Consider the following 17,296-nt stretch of genomic DNA (forward strand, 5'->3'; position numbering starts at 1 on the left):
CCATTTTGCTATAGGTGATGCATTGCACACTAAACAACATATTAATATAGCACCTCTTTTTCCTTATTTCTCTATATTTGGTTGCTATGGTGACTTGTGATAATTGAAATAAAATCCCTGGTAATATAAAGAGGCAAACCTCCATATAGCAGTCTGCAGTGATAATAGTGTACAACCACCCCCACCTTTGGTCTCTGTCCCCCTCCTCCCACTGTACGTTCTATAGGAGAGGCCATGTAACCATAAAGCAAACCACTCGCGGGCTGATCCCTGCATGTGTTCAATTAGCATGTCACTGTTAATCATTGTCAAGTTGCTATTGGGTGCAAGCAGGGAGTTCACACTGCAGCTAGTTATGACCTTTTGCGAAGACGTGATAGTGGACAGGTTCGCTCCCTACCATTTGCACCAAAGGCCATTTCCAACAGAGACTAAACACGGCATGAAAGCTACATCTGGAATCTGATTTAGCTTTTAAACTCTACTTGAACCCACTGATTTCTCTGTTGAATTCTGTATCTACAGGGCCGTGGTGTCATTATCAGGCCTGTCTTTAAGTTACATTTGAGTCAGGTTATTCATCTTCCATTAACTGTACACTGTATACATGATATTTATTGTAAGTGTCAATTCAGAATTTTTAGCTTTCTCTGCAGCTCTAAAAACTCTATTCAGGATCATGTTAGTCTGTTACTTAAGTATATCTGTGGGGAATTTGCCATTGATCCAATGTGCATTTGTGTTTTCTTTTTTTTCTTTCTTTTTTTTTTTTTTTACAAGAGATTAATGATAATGGCTACTGTACACATCAACTCACAGTGAAACTCAGTCATGCATCATTAATCCCCAAACAAAGGAATCATTTGCCAGTAAGTGAAGGACTCATACTGCATTGTTACATTAGTCCTAGACATGAATAAGGCCTGGTCAGGCTGAGCTGCAACCGCGCCAGGGCGTTGTCGCATAGCTCCACACTTGCTTTGACCCTAAATATGAAAGTGGATTGATTTGGATGTGACATGAAAAGTCAGTCAAAGCCAAATGATGATTAAAGGCCGGTGCCCACAAAGTGATCATTGTATTTCATCAAAGATTTTCCAGAACGAGGACAAACAGCTTCTTTTTTAACTTGTGTTGTTTTTTTTGTGTGTCTAGGATGAAGAGGAGGAAATTAAACTGGAGATCAATATGCTGAAGAAGTATTCCCACCACAGAAACATAGCCACCTACTATGGGGCTTTCATTAAGAAGAGCCCCCCGGGACACGATGACCAGCTATGGGTAAGTCCTCAAATCCATCCAAGAAATTAAGGTTTGGTAAGAAGTATGCAAGGAAGAAAACATGTAGCAGCCCTATTTTTCTTTTCTCCCCAACCTCTTATTCTTACCAGTTCATACCAGTATGGTCTCTTTATCTTCAGGCAGGGTCGTGCATTAAAAAGTTATTTGTTTGGTCAGTTATTGTTGACTTATCTTCTGATGATTCATATTTTGCATCTGTTGTGTAGTTGGTGATGGAGTTCTGTGGAGCTGGTTCGATTACAGACCTGGTGAAGAACACCAAGGGGAACCAGCTGAAGGAAGACTGGATCGCTTACATCTCCAGAGAGATCCTCAGAGTGAGCTTCCTCTCCTCTCCTCTCCTCTCCTCTCCTCTCCTCTCCTCTCCTCTCCTCTCTCATTCACATCCTGTGTCTCTCTCCTCCTCAGGGTCTGGCCCACTTACATGCCCACCACGTCATCCACCGTGACATCAAGGGCCAGAACGTCTTGCTGACTGAGAATGCTGAAGTCAAACTAGGTGAGGGTAGCATAGATCTCACATCAGTGTTGATCAGCTGTTGTGCAGCTGAATTTGCACCTTTGGGACAGTCTTGGGAGAAATGTGGGTAAATCTTTGGCCCTCAATCAGAAACATGAGTCTTGGATCATAGTGTGAGACGAGTCTGAAGTATTTCTACACATGCAAAACCAAAGTTAAAGTTCATTTTTTTTCCCAATCAAAAGCCAAGCTAATCTGCTTTTTCAGGACTGTGTGGGTTGTGGTTTGTTCACACTGGCAAAGCAAGCAAACAACCCCACAGTTGAAATTATATTGTGATTCAAATGTTGCTAACCTCTGAATGGAGCGCGGTTTTACAAGAAATCATGTTTTACCAGCTGAGCCCGCCCACATAAAATCTGTGACTACAATTGGACAAATATGGAAATCGCTTATGTGAAATAACCAAAACTGTTCAAGTTTGGCAGAAGCTTGTGTGTTAATGTTCATGTAGGACCCCGTCACCGTCACAGAAAGAGACTGATTCATTAAGAAAAACAAAAAAACACAGTTTGACATGTGACGAACTTGCTTGTTAATATAACTCAGTCTATAGGCACCCTCAGTTGATTTCCACAGAACTAAATAAATGTAGAGCCACATTGATGACTGTGGCGACTCTCATTACTCTTCTCCAGTGGACTTTGGTGTGAGCGCTCAGCTGGACCGGACAGTGGGGAGAAGAAACACCTTCATCGGGACTCCTTATTGGATGGCCCCTGAGGTCATCGCTTGTGACGAGAACCCCGACGCTACATACGATTACAGAGTAAGAGCCCCCCCACAGAAGTGTCACACAGTGAAGCAGGTGTATTGTACCTGTGAATGTCTGGATTTGTCTGAGCGTGTGCGCCTGTTGTGGTTTTGGCTCACGGGCGTCGTCTTTCTCTTGCAGAGTGATCTGTGGTCATGTGGTATCACAGCTATTGAAATGGCCGAAGGAGCACCACGTGAGTTGTATAGAGTACATATATATATATATATATATATACTATTAGTGTTTTTGTGTTGGTTCAGTCTCTTTAATTCTTATTGATGCGTTTGTGCTTCCTCTGACAGCACTTTGTGACATGCACCCGATGCGTGCGCTCTTCCTCATTCCAAGAAACCCTCCTCCTAGGCTCAAGTCTAAAAAATGGTGAGTACCACCCAGAAGGATATTTTCTGTGTGCACATGAGTATTTCTATCCTTTCCAATGTCCTTTTTTTTGCCATAATAAATCCGCATATATTCAAGATAGGCCATAATATTTCCTGCTTGGCCTCTCTGTGTACTCTTGCGCATTTTTGATGTTATCTCTGACTTCAGACCAGGCGGCTACAGAGGCTTGAATCGTGAGCTCGGCTTTTCCTCTGTGCTTTGCTGCTGAGCTGAACATCTGTGGTACACCTGCTCTGGCAGACTCAGCCTCTCCTGGCACTCTCTGCAGAGCTGCTCGATGCAAATGCAGAAAGAAAAAAAAAAATCAAACCTTTGACTCTTTTTTTTTTTGTGAGTTGGCAGGAGGGCTGAGATGAATTTTAAAAAGTTCAATATTTTCTTTATAAAAACAGAACACAACTTAGTGGATTTGTTTTGTTGTTGCCATTTAAATTTTGTGTGTAACACTCTTGAACAGCAGCAGGTGCAATGATGATGATAATTTCATTGTACTGCGCCTCATATTTCACAGTTTCCGTGGTGTATATGCGATGAAAGGTTCAATGCTGCCTGTCCATGTGTATAAACCTCAATTTACACTGAGAAACCAGAGGCTGCTGTAACGCTGCGGAGTGTTTCAGAGACCTGAGTGCTGTTAGGACTGTTGGGTAATTTGAAATCGGAGCTTGTTTGTAGAAATGTGTTTTACTTAGGATCCCTGGGTGTGCTCTGTCCTTGTGTGGCTGAAATATTTGTCTGGCTCCCACTGTCTCTTTTCAGAGTTCACCCTCTCCGTCACGCATTGTTTCTTCTCCTCCACAATCCCCACAGGTCCAAGAAGTTTTTCAGTTTCATCGAGAGCTGTCTGGTGAAGAACTACACGCAGCGGCCCCCGACAGAGCAGCTGCTGAAGCACCCCTTCATCCGAGACCAGCCCAACGAGAGGCAAGTCCGCATACAGCTCAAAGACCACATCGACCGCACCAAGAAGAAGAGGGGAGAGAAGGGTGCGTCTGGCTCTCTGTGTCCAATCACTTCATCTCTTCTCTGTGTCATTGTCACAGAAAATATGTACAGTAGATAATATCATGTCGGCTGCGGTGAGTTGCTCTGAGTGACTTCTTCATTTACAGATGAGACGGAGTATGAGTACAGTGGGAGCGAGGAGGAGGAGGAGGATCCCCCAGAGCAGGAGGGTGAACCAAGGTAGGATCTAGTACTCGCTGCACCTCCTAAAAACCAGTACTTGTTAAAAGGAAGCCCAGTCCAATCTAACCCTTCTGTCCCTGTTCCTCCCCCCGTCATCCAGCTCCATCGTCAATGTGCCAGGTGAGTCCACCCTGCGCCGCGACTTCATCCGCCTGCAGCAGGAGAACAAGGAGCGGTCAGAGGCGCTCCGCCGCCAGCAGCTCCTACAGGAGCAGCAGCTCCGGGAGCAGGAGGAGTACAAGCGCCAGCTACTGGCTGAGAGGCAGAAACGAATTGAGCAGCAGAAGGAGCAGAGGAGGCGACTGGAGGAGGTAGGATGATGTTTTTTTTGTTTTTTTTCTAGGGCTTGGTCACAGATCTCCTAATCAAACGAGAGGAGAGCTGAGGCTGATGCTGGCAAACAAAAAGATCAGACCGCTGAAAGTCATGTTTTTGTTGACAGTTTTTTAAAAATATATTTCCTGTGTGCTGTCCCTATAGCAACAGCGCCGTGAACGGGAGATGAGGAGGCAACAGGAGCGTGAGCAGCGTCGCCGCGAGCAAGAGGAGAAGAGGCGTATCGAAGAGATGGATCGTAGACGTAAAGAAGAGGAGGAGCGCCGGCGGGCGGAGGACGAGAAGAGAAGGAACGATCGTGAGCAGGTCAGTTTTAAAATATTTCTACTTAAAATGTCTAAGTGAGGAATCACATCAGGTATACTAGATCAAATAAATCAACTGGAGTTCTTTCTTTTCATGCCAGAAGGTAGAATTTGCTAGTCGTGGTGAAAGAGATGATGCAGTGAGGTGCTAAGTTTGGAGACAGTGATTCAGAAAGAAAGACACTACTCTGTAATAATTGTACATAGTACTACAGTGTAACTGAAGCTGTCTGATGTGGAAAAATACAACTATCCTGGTAGAGTCGTGTGATGATCAGGGAGCTGATACACTTGCGACATTGCCTGTGAGAACAAGCACAAAGAAAAATGATTTGTAAAGTAGATTTTTCATCCATTGTGTTGTGATTTTTTTTTTTTTTTCTTTGAGTTATATGTCCACTAACATCTCTGACTGCTTGGCTTTGATTGACAGGAGTACATCAGGCGTCAGCTGGAGGAGGAGCAGAGACACCTGGAGATGCTGCAGGAGCAGCTGCTCCGTGAACAGGCCATGCTGCTGGTCAGTCACACACATACTCCACGTATAATTCACCACAGCACATCAACACTGCTTTATTCCTCCTGTTCGGTTAACCACTGAAAATGATCCTCCATGAGTTCAAAGACTAATTTTGGATGTGTAGTCCTTATCAAGAGTTACAGTTCAGGGTAAGATGACATCATGGTAAAGTAATGTAACACTATACTGTTGAAGCAATGAGTACTAATATATATGTTTATGAATGAAATCCTTGTATGGCAGTGGTGAAGACCGTGGGAGGGATGAGGAAATACTCCACAACAAATGTGTGTTTTTAATAGGTGTGAGTCATCTCCAGGTCATAAAGTTGTTGAATCATTTTCACAACAAAGACAAGTGCGAGGAAATGCTGTGATCTCCACTGTAAAGTGAATCATTAATCTGTCTCTCGATTGAAGCTGATTGACACAGTGTGACTTTACGTGGCATTTATAAACTGCATAGTGCACGTAAGAAGTGTAATAGTACAGAGTTGGAGAGGAGTAAAATGGGCAAATGTGGTGACAAATGCTGCTGTCTGTTCACAGTGAATGGTTAAAACATGGCACTGACACAGATTTTTTTTAGTCAAGCCTAAGTTTGTCAGGTCAACACTGCCAGCTCTCCCGTCTCTTCTCACCACCTTGAATCAACCCCATACTCTGCAATAGGAGTTCAAGTGGCGGGAGCTCGAGGAGCAGCGCAAGGCCGAGCGACTCCATAAGCGCCTGCAGCAGGAGCAGGCCTACCTGCTGTCGCTCCAGCACGAATCCAAACAGCAGCCTGGCGACAAGACCAAACTCCCCTCAGACCAAAGCAAACCTCCGCAGACCTCCACCCTGCCCCCTGACAGAGTCCTTACGACAGCCCCGCAAGCTCAGGTCCTTGACAGCGTTGTCTCTTTAGCGAGAGGCGCTCACGAGTCCTCCAGAGCCCTTCAGACGATCCCTGCAGACAGCACTAAGTCCCAGGCAGCAGTGCCAGAAAAGACTCACACTGTTGAGACCTGTCCCAGCCCCAGCCCCCCTCAGACTGAAACCCCAACTGACCCTAACACTCCCCAGGCAGAAGGTTTGGAGCCCGATAGGCCCGCCGAGCCTGTCGCTCATCCTCCTCAGCCTATCAGAGAGGTGAACCTCCTCCTCGGCTCTGCCTACCCCGCTGCCTGCTCTTTCCAGCTTCTTCTTGCTTTTCTTCGCACAGTTCTCAGCGACCATGATGATGGAGGTGGTGCGAGTAACAAATGACGGTTTACTTTAGCACAAACAGTTACTTTTAATGTAGTCTTTTCTGTTTTGGTTGCTGTGGTGTTATTCCAAAGCAATAGCTAATTTGTTAGAACGCAGGCCCTTTTTGAATGAAACAAGTAGGGGGTACGGTGGAGAATGGAAAAACCACAGGCTCGCAACCACTCTTTTTATGTCCTGAATAAAACAGAGCTGTTCTCCTCCACTCTCTCTTGGCACTCGCTCTCACTTACTCTGTTGCTAGTCTCCTTGAAAACTCAAACCATTAGGATGTTTGAAATATTTTCGTCTTAATTTTCACTTTGAGCTGAGGTTGAGCAAGTGAAAGAGAAATAATCAGTTCCAGCAAGATTCCACTCCAATCTTTTTTTTTTCTCATAAGAATAAAGATGATTCCATAGGCTTTTATTTTTTTATTTCACCCTTTTTATCCACTGTCATTTGAGTCCAGTCTTGCGACGACAAAATCAAGTGCTCCTCCTCCTTTCATCCCTTTTCTCTTTGAGGTTTTCCCCCTCAGAACAATACACAACCACAAGTGTTTCTCTTGATCTTGGATGGCCGACCTGTGACATTCTTCGATGTGGTTGTTTTGACTCTGAATGTGTGTGGATCGGGCCGTTGCATGTGGATGGCTGAGGCCCAAACTAACATGCAGGACACCCCAAGCAGTGTCTCCCGTCATCAGCAGACCTGTTCCGTGTCATTAACAACGATCTTTCCCTCCATTTTATTATAAAAAAATTCAAGGATGTATCTGTTTGAACGAGTCCTGTCTCCACCTCTGTCTGTCCACACACACCTGTGTCTGTCCGGCTGCCTGCCTGTCTGTGTCAGTTAAATGTGAAGGTTTCTGAGTATGACAAAAAGGATTCCTGTAATCTCGGAAAATACAAGGAGATGGGAACCATTTTTAATCGGTGAAGAAAACTGTTACTTCACGCTTAAAATCTGTGAACTTTCAGCAGTGGTTCCCTTCTTTTTGATTTTCTCTATTTTTTTTAGTTCAGTCACTGAAATATTTCTCCTGATCCTCATCCCATCTTTGTCCTGTGCGATTCCCCCATCCCAGGCTGACGAGCGGTACCGTAAGAACATTCAGGGCTCCCCTCAGACCGCCCCTCCTCCCAAGCAGCCCCCTCTGCCTCCCCGCTCCTCTGAACCGTTCTCCAACGGCGGCCCCTCCGAGGCCTCCGCCATGCACCGGCCCATGGAGCCTCAGGTAACTCCTTCCTCCTCCCTCCTCCTTTTTCCTCTTTCTCCTTTCGCTCCCTCACAGCTGGATTCGTGCACTCGCACACTTCTGTCAAACAGCAAAAACAGTTGGCTACAGAAAAGGAATCTGGGTTTAAAACAATCAAACGCATATCAGGAAAGAGATATTATTTTTGAGTTTTTAAAAAACTTGTTTTGCATTTTGATCACTAAAAAATGACTGGCCTTTAGTCCAGCTGTTATCTCACACCAGTTGGGTGGTTTGGCTCATATCTGCATCCTGCATCACTTCAAAACTCAGAAAACAAAAGGTAAATAGTGCGCACGGCCTTTCAGACAGCAGCCTCAGTAGTAAAAAGCACTGATAATAACACTTTACCATCTAGTTATCATCATGTTGCTCACATTTGTTTGTAGTTTGCCAAATTATCTGACACTTTTCACTCCACTCCTTGTAAGGAGAGCGTACTCGAACGCGAGTGTGTAAGATGCGCAGCCTGTTAGCTTATAAAACAGAACACACTGTAAACTACGAATCCACACCAGGGTGTTTTTAAATTGGACACTGTGGAGGAATATGAGCTTTTACACACTAAGTTCTCCATCACTGAGCAATCCAAGAACAGACTGACCCATAAATTATATAATTTCTGCTTTTACACCACTAAAATCCGTCCATAGATTAAGTAATAATTGCAACCTAAATAACTAATAGTGTTTTACTACAACTAATTTACTAGTTTGATTAATTTAAAGGCCAGACAGTGAATCTGAGTGAAACACATCATCGTGTTGTGCTTTGTCTGCTGTATGCATGTGTATATATCTAAACACATGTATGTGAAAAAGCCACGCACATCTTCCCTCATGTCTCACTGTATTGTCTGCTTGTTTCACCTCCCCCTCCCCTCCTCCTCCTCCTCTTCCTCTTGCCCCCCCCCCTCCCTCACTCCCTAAAAGGTCCAGTGGTCCCACCTGGCTGCTCTAAAAAGCAGCAACAGCGCCGCCCCCTCTCCTCCTCCTCCTCCGCCGCCCGTGGTCTCTCGCTCCCAGTCCTTCAGCGAGCCCGGCGGTGTGACCTCTAGCTTTGCACAACTCCACCTGCGTTCCCAGGACCCCCACCATCACCACCACCATCATCACCCATCGCCCGCACGCACTGACCCCCAGCCCCAACCTCCCCTCCACCACCCTCAGGCCCAGACTAGGGCCGAACACCAGGCCAGCAACGAGGAGGTGCCTCCCAAGGTAAGGAGTTGATGAGGGCCTCCCGTCCCCACCCTGTCCTTGACTGCTCCCTCCCTCCTTCACCTCCTCTCATGCTCGTCACTGATCATGCTCCACCACAACCTGTCTGTATGTGTTCCCCTTGCTGTGTTTCAGTCTCATTCGTTCAACATCACCATTAAACACTGATATATAAGTTGTAATAAAACTAAATGAGGAAACTTTGCATTTCCAGGCCAGTAAATACCATTAAGAGGTAAAATATTGATCAAAATGCAGCAATTATGTTACACAATACAATGAACAGTGCATTCCTCCAACCTAAATTCATTCTGATGGGGGTGCTGGTGCTGGAGAGCTTCAACTCAAACTTTCTCAGAGTACTCAATAGCTATGGATTAAAAGATGCTTTTATAATTCACTGTTCAAAGTGACAGAGTGAATGTAGGGCAGATATCAGGATTGTGTGATGTGATGCTCTTCTGGGGTTCCTTTTTCTTTTTCTTTTTTTTTTTTTTGTCTTATGCAACTTTGAGTTCTTGTTGTAGATTTTCACTTTAAGACGAACTTTAATCCAAATGTTTTGCTCATGCTGAATACATATCTGCCGCTGTGTGAGGACCTCTGAATCTGTCTCCGCCAGGTGCCAGTGAGGACAACATCCAGGTCTCCAGTACTGTCGCGCCGAGAGTCCCCTCTGCCGTCACAACCTGGCAACCAGGGCGTACAGAGGAACGCTGGCGGGTAAGTAAAGAGACCCTCTGAAAGGATTTCTGCACTTGGGTTCTGTCGTTGTTGTTTTTTTAAGGCATAACCATACGGTGGCAAGTCCTGTACACTGTGTATTTACCACTTAATGAGACTTTGTTCCTCGTGGCAGTAATGTGGAGCAGCGCCCGCTGTGGGACCGAGTGGAGAAGCTGCAGCCTCGGCCCGGCAGCGGCAGCTCCTCCGGCTCCTCCAACTCCAGCTCCCAGGCCAGCCCTGGAGACCGCTTCAGACCACGCTGTGAGTCCCCTGGTACTGTTCACAGCTGCATTTCACTGACTCTACTAACTGCTTATTAGGTCATCATGATTATTACAGTAATAACACCATTCTCACTCAAATACTATGCTGTGCTGTCTGCTCATGCTGAGCTGTTTCTATACGGGCGATTGAAGGTTCCTGTCAGCCTGCTCTCCTGGCGCCGTTCTGTTTCTCCCACACTAACGCTGCTTCCTTTTGTTCCCCTCGAAGCTTCCTCCAAGTCTGAAGGATCGCCTCTCCAGCGGCCTGAAAACGTTCCCAAAAAACAAGATGAAAAGAACCTCGCCAGGCCTACTCGACCAGCTGTAAGTCCACTGCTGCCAGAGTGCTGGTTATCATTGTATGATGCTGAATAGGTGAAAACTTTTTTTTTTTTTTTTTTTTTTCCCCCACTTGTGTTTTTCTCTTATTTCCTACTACTCTAATTATTCAACCACCTGATGTGTGCAACATCTCATGAATCCAATGGTTCGCGATTGTTGGGGAAACCTCTTAGGGTGATGTGGTAAGCCTATTAAATGAGATTAATCACACCTATGCCATGCTTGCACCATTGCTCCCCTCCTCATTGCATTATATACTAAAGTGTTGTGATAAATGAGCTGGTTCTCCTTTGTGAGGATCAATGCGATAATTCATTTCAGTTCCGTCATTCTCTGCCTGTGATGTGATTGCCTTCTGCTGGCGTCTTCCCTCATGCCTGCACACTTCTTTCTGAGTTTACTGCTTGTCGCTGATAAAAATGCACCTGGCACTGGGGGGGTTAAACCCTCTGCAGAGGCTTCCTGAGCCTGGATTTTAGTGCAACCACATTTGAATGCAAACACACTTCTCCTGTTTCCTTGTACTTGTCAGAATGGCTCCTAATCTCACCTGGCTTTGTCGCTGGATAAACTGTGGCCCATTTGTTATTGAACATTTCGGGGAAATATTCCTCCTCCCTTTCTTGCTTGTCACTGACCTTACAAGACTGCATTAGTCCAACAAGCAGAGGAGAGCATGGTTACAGTGCTAAGGAGTAACACTTGGCTAAAAATATAGATTGCAAAAACACTTTAAGTGGGGAAAAATGTTCTACTCCAAGTACCTAGAGATTTAAGACAAGAAAAACCTATATACAAAGTAATGACTCACATTTTTCTTCATTACTGTTCCTTTCAGGACCTGACTGCTCTGGCCAAGGAGCTCCGTGCTGTCGACGATGTGCGGCCTCCCCACAAGGTCACCGACTACTCCTCCTCAAGCGAGGAGTCGGGCACCACCGACGAGGACGATGATGAGGAGGTGGACCAGGAGGCGGGAGAGGAGTCCACTTCAGGAGCTGAGGACTCCAGAGCTGGGTAGGTATACGCCTGATGATGATGTTGTTGGCCCACGGTCCACGCTGTGTGTGTTGCGTTCTTCTGCGCTCATTAAAAATGTGTCAGTCACTTCTTTGTAATTTCCTGTTTTAAGTATAAACATTATTAAAAATGTCCCATCAAAGTGCTGCATGGCTTTTCTGCATGACTGTTAACACTGGTCTGGTTATGGACATCAGATATTCCCATGGCTTCTACAGGAGGCTGAGTAACGGGGAGACGGAGTCTGCTAAGACCATGCTGGTCGAAGACTCCGAGAGCGACCAAGCCTCCACACCCTCCAAGGACGGCACGCTGGTCATCAGACAGGTAAGAGGAGGAGACCGACTCACTGACACGACTTCCTGTCACGTTAGAGGCTTATTCTGCTCGCATATAGTTGTTAGAAATGTCATTGTCCTTTTTTCTTTGTCCAGTGTCATCGTCCACTCATTCTCCACCATTTTTCCGTTTTTGTTTTAAATTTCAGCCACTTGCTGCTTCACATTTTACATGTACAGATGAGGAATCTTGTCAGATTGTTGTAGGTTAAATTTAATCCGACATGCCACAGCAGTGCTGGTCCCCAAAGATGAATTTAAAGAACATGTTGTCTGATCTTGTTGTGAATCATGAGACTAAGCAGTCAAAACGTACAGCTCCTCCTCCTCCTCTCCACCTGCTTGCTCCAGCCCAAGTGTGCCTGTTCTTGCTTCCAGAGCGCCGTTGACATAAAGCGGTCGGTCAATCTCTCATCCTCATCCTCCTCCTCTTCCTCGGCTGGCTCTGGTCACGGCCACGGCCAGCCGCAACCCCCCGGCCATGGCCTCCCAGAGAAAAACGGCTTTGCCGGCCGCATACACCTCCTACCAGACCTTATCCAGCAGAGCCATCACTCCCCTTCCTCTTCCACAACCATCCCTTCCTCCTCCTCCTCCTCCTCTTCCTCCTTCCCCTCATCATCTAGCCATGCCAGTCCTGCCATGTCCCCACAGAACCCCCTGGACAAGCTCACTACCATAGAGGTATGTCATCCTCACATCACAGAGGCAAACAACTAAGGAGTGGATGGTTGCAGGTGTACAGGCTTTGACAGGCTTCAAAGAGCAGTTGCAAATGTTTGTTTTTATCCAGCTTGAGTCCAGGATTGTCGAGGATCGACTGTAGGGTGTAGAAGTTTCCCTCAGTAGAAGAATATTGCCACTTTTTATTGCCATCCTCTGCCTGGACACGAAGCTAGGTAAAATAAACAATTTGCAAATGCTCTTTTTCCTCTAGTTATTTTAAGGAGGTTTGGATAACATTGACTTCTGTACCTATCCAAGTCTGTACATACCCACCGTCCAGCCCTTGATTGTTGGTCTGAGCATCTCTGCACCCTATCCTGCCGCCCTCCACCCTCTGTGTCCTGCTGGCTTCACTCTGGCTCTCCTCGCTCTGCCCCCTTCTGGCTTGGCTCTGACACCTCTGCTTCGAGTCTTCTGAGCAGGGCTGCAAACCTCCTTTCCCTCCTGCACTTCGCTGCATTGCACTGCGCCTGCTGCTAACACTGGCGTCCCCTGGTGGTAGAACCCGGTCAGGGCACGGAGGAAACTAAAACTGGAGCTTCTCGGGGTGAACTACAGTCAACCGTCTCGTAGCAGGATAACCACGACACAGCCATGTTTTAGTAGTTGTAGCAGTGTTGGGTGACGGCATGCCTGGTGTGGTGTTCGGGGTGAAGTTACCATATATTTCCATTTTTAGACAAACATGCACTGCCTCTTTTTGTGGTGTGAGACATAACTGCAGGAAACAACAGGCATCTTGGGTGGTGGACTTACAATTCTCCTGTTTGCGTGCTTCACTTTTTCTTCCTCTTAACACCTCACAGCAGCAGCTCATGCTTGGATCACTTCTCATTTCCCTAAACGCACTTCTTCTCATTTCACATGTTGTTTTTTTTCCTCTATAACATGTCTGTCTGCGCTCGCTTCAGAACAACTAACGTAACTGCACGTTTGATTTGTGATAAACTCTGAATTTCATCGCCAACTTTGTATTACCAGATGTTTGTGTCATGACAAATGCAGTTTGATTGAGCCGTGTTATGAGCCCCCAGAGGCAGAGCAGTAATTCATGTGCTCAGGACTGAGGAGGCCTGTTGCCAATGTAGAACAATCATAGTCACTTTTATAAAGCACCAATCGGTGTAGCAAATCTTTATGTCATGGATTGGACCAAAGTCATAATAAATAAGCTGTTTAATTTAAAAGTTACCGAAGTAGGAATACTCTGAAGTCTCTGTTTGTTTTTCTAAATGTCCTCAATCTCTCTCAGTCCCAGTCAGAGAGCAACTCCATGTCCAAACACAAGTCCTCCTCGTCCTTCACTCCCTTCATCGACCCACGCCTTCTCCAGGTCTCTCCATCCAGCGGCAGCTCCCTCAACAACATGGGTAATTAAAAACTATGAAGGCTCTTCTGTTCCCTAATGACAGAAACATGTGTTGTTTTTTCTCTGAGGGAGTTTTTATGAGCAATAGCTTCTTCCCCCACACATTTTTTCCATCATTGATAAAGAAATAATGTTGAAACATTTGAGATGAGGTGATGAGTCAAGGTGCACACTGAGCATTACAGCACGTACTGTCTATTACAATATGTCATGGAGAGTGAATTTAATAAACTGTAGAGCTGCATGAAGATAAATTTGTTCATTAATAATTTAATAACATGGTGGTATCCTGTCTGACATGTACTGACTCTGTCCCCCCCCCCCCCCACAGCTGGATTTGGGCAGGATGGACGGCTGGTGGACCCGCTGAGGTCCGACCCGTCCCGTAAAGGCTCAGTGGTCAACGTCAACCCAGTCAACACGCGCCCGCCGAGCGACACGCCCGAGATCCGCAAGTACAAGAAGAGGTTCAACTCTGAGATCCTGTGCGCTGCGCTCTGGGGTGAGTCTGTGTTAAACAAGAACATGTGATGTGGTCGAATACACTGCTTACAACCTCTTACTCACATCGGTGTGTTTGTCTGTGACTGTTCCAGGGGTAAACCTGCTGGTGGGGACAGAGAGCGGTCTGATGCTGCTGGACCGAAGCGGTCAGGGGAAGGTCTACCCCCTGATCAACCGGCGGCGCATCCAACAGATGGATGTCCTGGAGGGACTCAATGTTCTGGTCACCATATCAGGTACTGTACATGTGCTGCACAAGTTCGTGTTTTTTTTTTTGTGTCTTTTTCATTGTGTGTTTAAATGCAGGCAACATTTGTGAAAACCAGGTGTAAATTATGTCCAAATGTGTCTTTCCCTCTAAATTTCACCTCCGCCTCCTGCAGGTAAAAAGAACAAGCTGCGAGTATATTACCTGTCGTGGCTCAGAAACAAGATTTTGCACAACGACCCTGAGGTGGAGAAGAAGCAGGGTTGGGTCAATGTGGGCGACCTGGAGGGCTGCGTCCACTACAAAGTCGGTACGTCTCCTTGTCGGTCAGCGATTCTTAACCCCAGATTGAGTGATACGCACAAGTATTAGGCGATTCTGACCCTCACGACTGACACACTTCTCCTTTTCCTTCCAGTGAAGTATGAGAGGATTAAGTTCTTGGTGCTGGCCTTGAAGAATTCTGTGGAGGTGTACGCCTGGGCTCCCAAACCCTACCACAAATTCATGGCCTTTAAGGTCAGTTTGATGTGGGTCTCTTTTTTAATTATTACTTCTAGTTCTACTTGACCTGACTAACTCTTTTATTCATGGTTGGTTTTAGTCTTTTGGTGACCTGGTGCACAAGCCTCTGCTGGTTGACCTGACGGTGGAAGAGGGTCAGAGGTTAAAGGTCATCTACGGCTCCTGCTCAGGCTTCCATGCTGTGGATGTGGACTCCGGTGCCGTCTACGACATCTACCTGCCTACACATGTAAGTGCTCAGCAGAGAGTCTGGTCGTATCTCGTTTTTTTTTTTTAATGCTATTTACCCTCCTAACGCTTCTTACCCCCCCAACCTCAGATCCAGACCAGCATTCAATGCCACGCCATCATCATCTTGCCCAACACTGACGGGATCGAGCTGCTGGTGTGTTACGAGGACGAGGGCGTCTACGTCAACACCTACGGACGCATCACCAAGGACGTGGTGCTGCAGTGGGGAGAAATGCCAACTTCAGTGGGTGAGTTGTGGGAGGGGGGAGAGGGGGTGAGGGCTCAGTTTGACTATTATCTGCTCTTCAGTGTACACCACAGGTGCCAGCCAGGGAAACTCTGATGCCTCCTAAACCTCCTTCTGTGCTTGTGCAGCCTACATTAGGTCAAACCAGATCATGGGCTGGGGTGAGAAGGCCATAGAGATCCGCTCGGTGGAGACGGGACATCTGGACGGCGTCTTCATGCACAAGAGAGCCCAGAGACTCAAGTTCCTTTGTGAGAGGAATGACAAGGTGCGAATACTTGTCTGACTTAATTAAATATCAACCTCTACCTCCTTGAGTATAACACACTTGATCAGATCTGAAGCTCATATATTTGTACCTTTTCGTCCTGTTTCTCTCAGGTCTTCTTCGCCTCTGTGCGCCCTGGAGGTGCCAGCCAGGTGTACTTCATGACCCTGGGACGCACCTCCCTCATGAGCTGGTAGTCGCGAAACCCCCACAAACAACCAGCCAAACACGATGACCGTACCTAAGCAGCGACCAACAGATGACGATTGTGACTATGACCAATGACGATTAACACGAGAAAAACCGCCTTGAGTCTGAGCTGGAGAAGCGTCTCTGCGGCTTTCTCTCACCTGCTCGGGCAAACAAACCACGGATTGGACTGTAATCATGAAAAGAAGCGAGGGATGTGGGTGTGTGTTTTTTTGGGGGGGTGGGGGGGTCGTGCACCATCACAAGTCCACTGAGTAAACTATATTACGACAACAACAGAAACCCCCACGAGCCGCCCGGTTCCTCTCACCCCAGCCTTGTTGCCCAACCTTTTTGTGCTGAACTCCACTTCTCCTCTTCCTCTTTGCGGGACGTGGGATCTGTTGCCTGTCAATGGTAAAATCTTTAATGTGTCATAGTAAAACTTTGCATCATGTATGTGTGCGTGTGTGTGTGTGTGTGTGTGTGTGTGTGTGTGTGTGTGTGTGTGTGTGTGTGTGAATAGAGGAAAACACTGAGCATGTGAATGACTGACAAAGTGTGTTTGTCTGAAGGGACGATACGAGGCTAAACGTGGCTGTTGCCGTATTGAAGAAGGCGAATACTGTACGTGCCACACCTTGAGTTTAGCTGTTTTTGTGGCTGTGTTTAGTCCAGGTCCTGTTTGGGTAAATTTCACTCCTATTCCCTCCACGATAGATTTCCACGTCAAGCATGTCATGAAACACTAGTTCACAGTCACAGTTTTACTCCCATAAACACTGCTTGACTTGTAAATCTGCCTCTGTCTTCACTTTTTTGCCTTCTCCTCCTTAAAGTGAAGATTTTTTAAGGGACCTTCTGGATATATCCATTAAAAAACAGGGTACTGGATATCAGCTTGTACATACTAACTACATCAACCTTGTGAGCTTTAGACTCTCCCGGGTTTAACAGACACTTTCTCAACTTTTACCACATTGCCTCACGTACTGTAGGTTATGTCAAGACAGAAGTAGCCCTGTTTATGACAGCATGTTGCTTTGGTGTTATTAACAAAAAATTATCCCCAGTTTTTAATACACTGTATATTTTGTATGTGACTTGCTGCACATAAATAAAGCATAAGAACACAGGACACACCTGTAGATGAGTTTTAAAGGAAGAATCCACCCTATTTATCATCAATCTGTGATATTTTTCTGGGCTTTCCAGGAGTTGTTTTGTGATGAAGTGTTGCATTTTCCCTGGTCAGCTGCTTTGTCGACACCCAAACAACAAAATACACCCAGAAATG

At 46.2% G+C, this 17,296-nt stretch overlaps 1 protein-coding gene across 7 annotated transcripts in view; it reads left to right on the top strand.

Moving 5' to 3' along the window:
* map4k4 (mitogen-activated protein kinase kinase kinase kinase 4) overlaps nt 1-16,207 on the top strand; it is a 30,205-nt gene extending 13,998 nt beyond the window's left edge. Inside the window, exons 4-32 of one of the 7 annotated variants that reach the window (XM_022768386.1) lie at nt 1,156-1,281; nt 1,509-1,619; nt 1,711-1,801; nt 2,461-2,591; nt 2,718-2,772; nt 2,882-2,960; nt 3,795-3,970; nt 4,097-4,169; nt 4,273-4,483; nt 4,653-4,814; nt 5,247-5,333; nt 7,653-7,802; nt 8,756-9,043; nt 9,666-9,766; nt 9,903-10,030; nt 10,262-10,356; nt 10,548-10,556; nt 11,213-11,391; nt 11,592-11,721; nt 12,111-12,416; nt 13,711-13,828; nt 14,159-14,329; nt 14,424-14,567; nt 14,715-14,849; nt 14,958-15,058; nt 15,144-15,293; nt 15,384-15,543; nt 15,671-15,810; nt 15,924-16,207. In XM_022768386.1, coding sequence (XP_022624107.1) covers nt 1,156-1,281; nt 1,509-1,619; nt 1,711-1,801; nt 2,461-2,591; nt 2,718-2,772; nt 2,882-2,960; nt 3,795-3,970; nt 4,097-4,169; nt 4,273-4,483; nt 4,653-4,814; nt 5,247-5,333; nt 7,653-7,802; nt 8,756-9,043; nt 9,666-9,766; nt 9,903-10,030; nt 10,262-10,356; nt 10,548-10,556; nt 11,213-11,391; nt 11,592-11,721; nt 12,111-12,416; nt 13,711-13,828; nt 14,159-14,329; nt 14,424-14,567; nt 14,715-14,849; nt 14,958-15,058; nt 15,144-15,293; nt 15,384-15,543; nt 15,671-15,810; nt 15,924-16,007 — 3,891 coding nt within the window. In that variant the 3' untranslated portion in view covers nt 16,008-16,207. The remainder of the gene's footprint in view (nt 1-1,155; nt 1,282-1,508; nt 1,620-1,710; nt 1,802-2,460; nt 2,592-2,717; nt 2,773-2,881; nt 2,961-3,794; nt 3,971-4,096; nt 4,170-4,272; nt 4,484-4,652; nt 4,815-5,246; nt 5,334-7,652; nt 7,803-8,755; nt 9,044-9,665; nt 9,767-9,902; nt 10,031-10,261; nt 10,357-10,547; nt 10,557-11,212; nt 11,392-11,591; nt 11,722-12,110; nt 12,417-13,710; nt 13,829-14,158; nt 14,330-14,423; nt 14,568-14,714; nt 14,850-14,957; nt 15,059-15,143; nt 15,294-15,383; nt 15,544-15,670; nt 15,811-15,923) is intronic. The other 6 variants (XM_022768388.1, XM_022768392.1, XM_022768387.1 and 3 more) reach the window with 6 other exon arrangements.
* The last annotated feature ends 1,089 nt before the right edge of the window (nt 16,208-17,296 follow it).

Source organism: Seriola dumerili, unplaced genomic scaffold (genome assembly GCF_002260705.1).
Source record: "Seriola dumerili isolate Sdu_G_001 unplaced genomic scaffold, Sdu_1.0 BDQW01001556.1, whole genome shotgun sequence".
Classification (NCBI taxonomy): domain Eukaryota; kingdom Metazoa; phylum Chordata; class Actinopteri; order Carangiformes; family Carangidae; genus Seriola; species Seriola dumerili.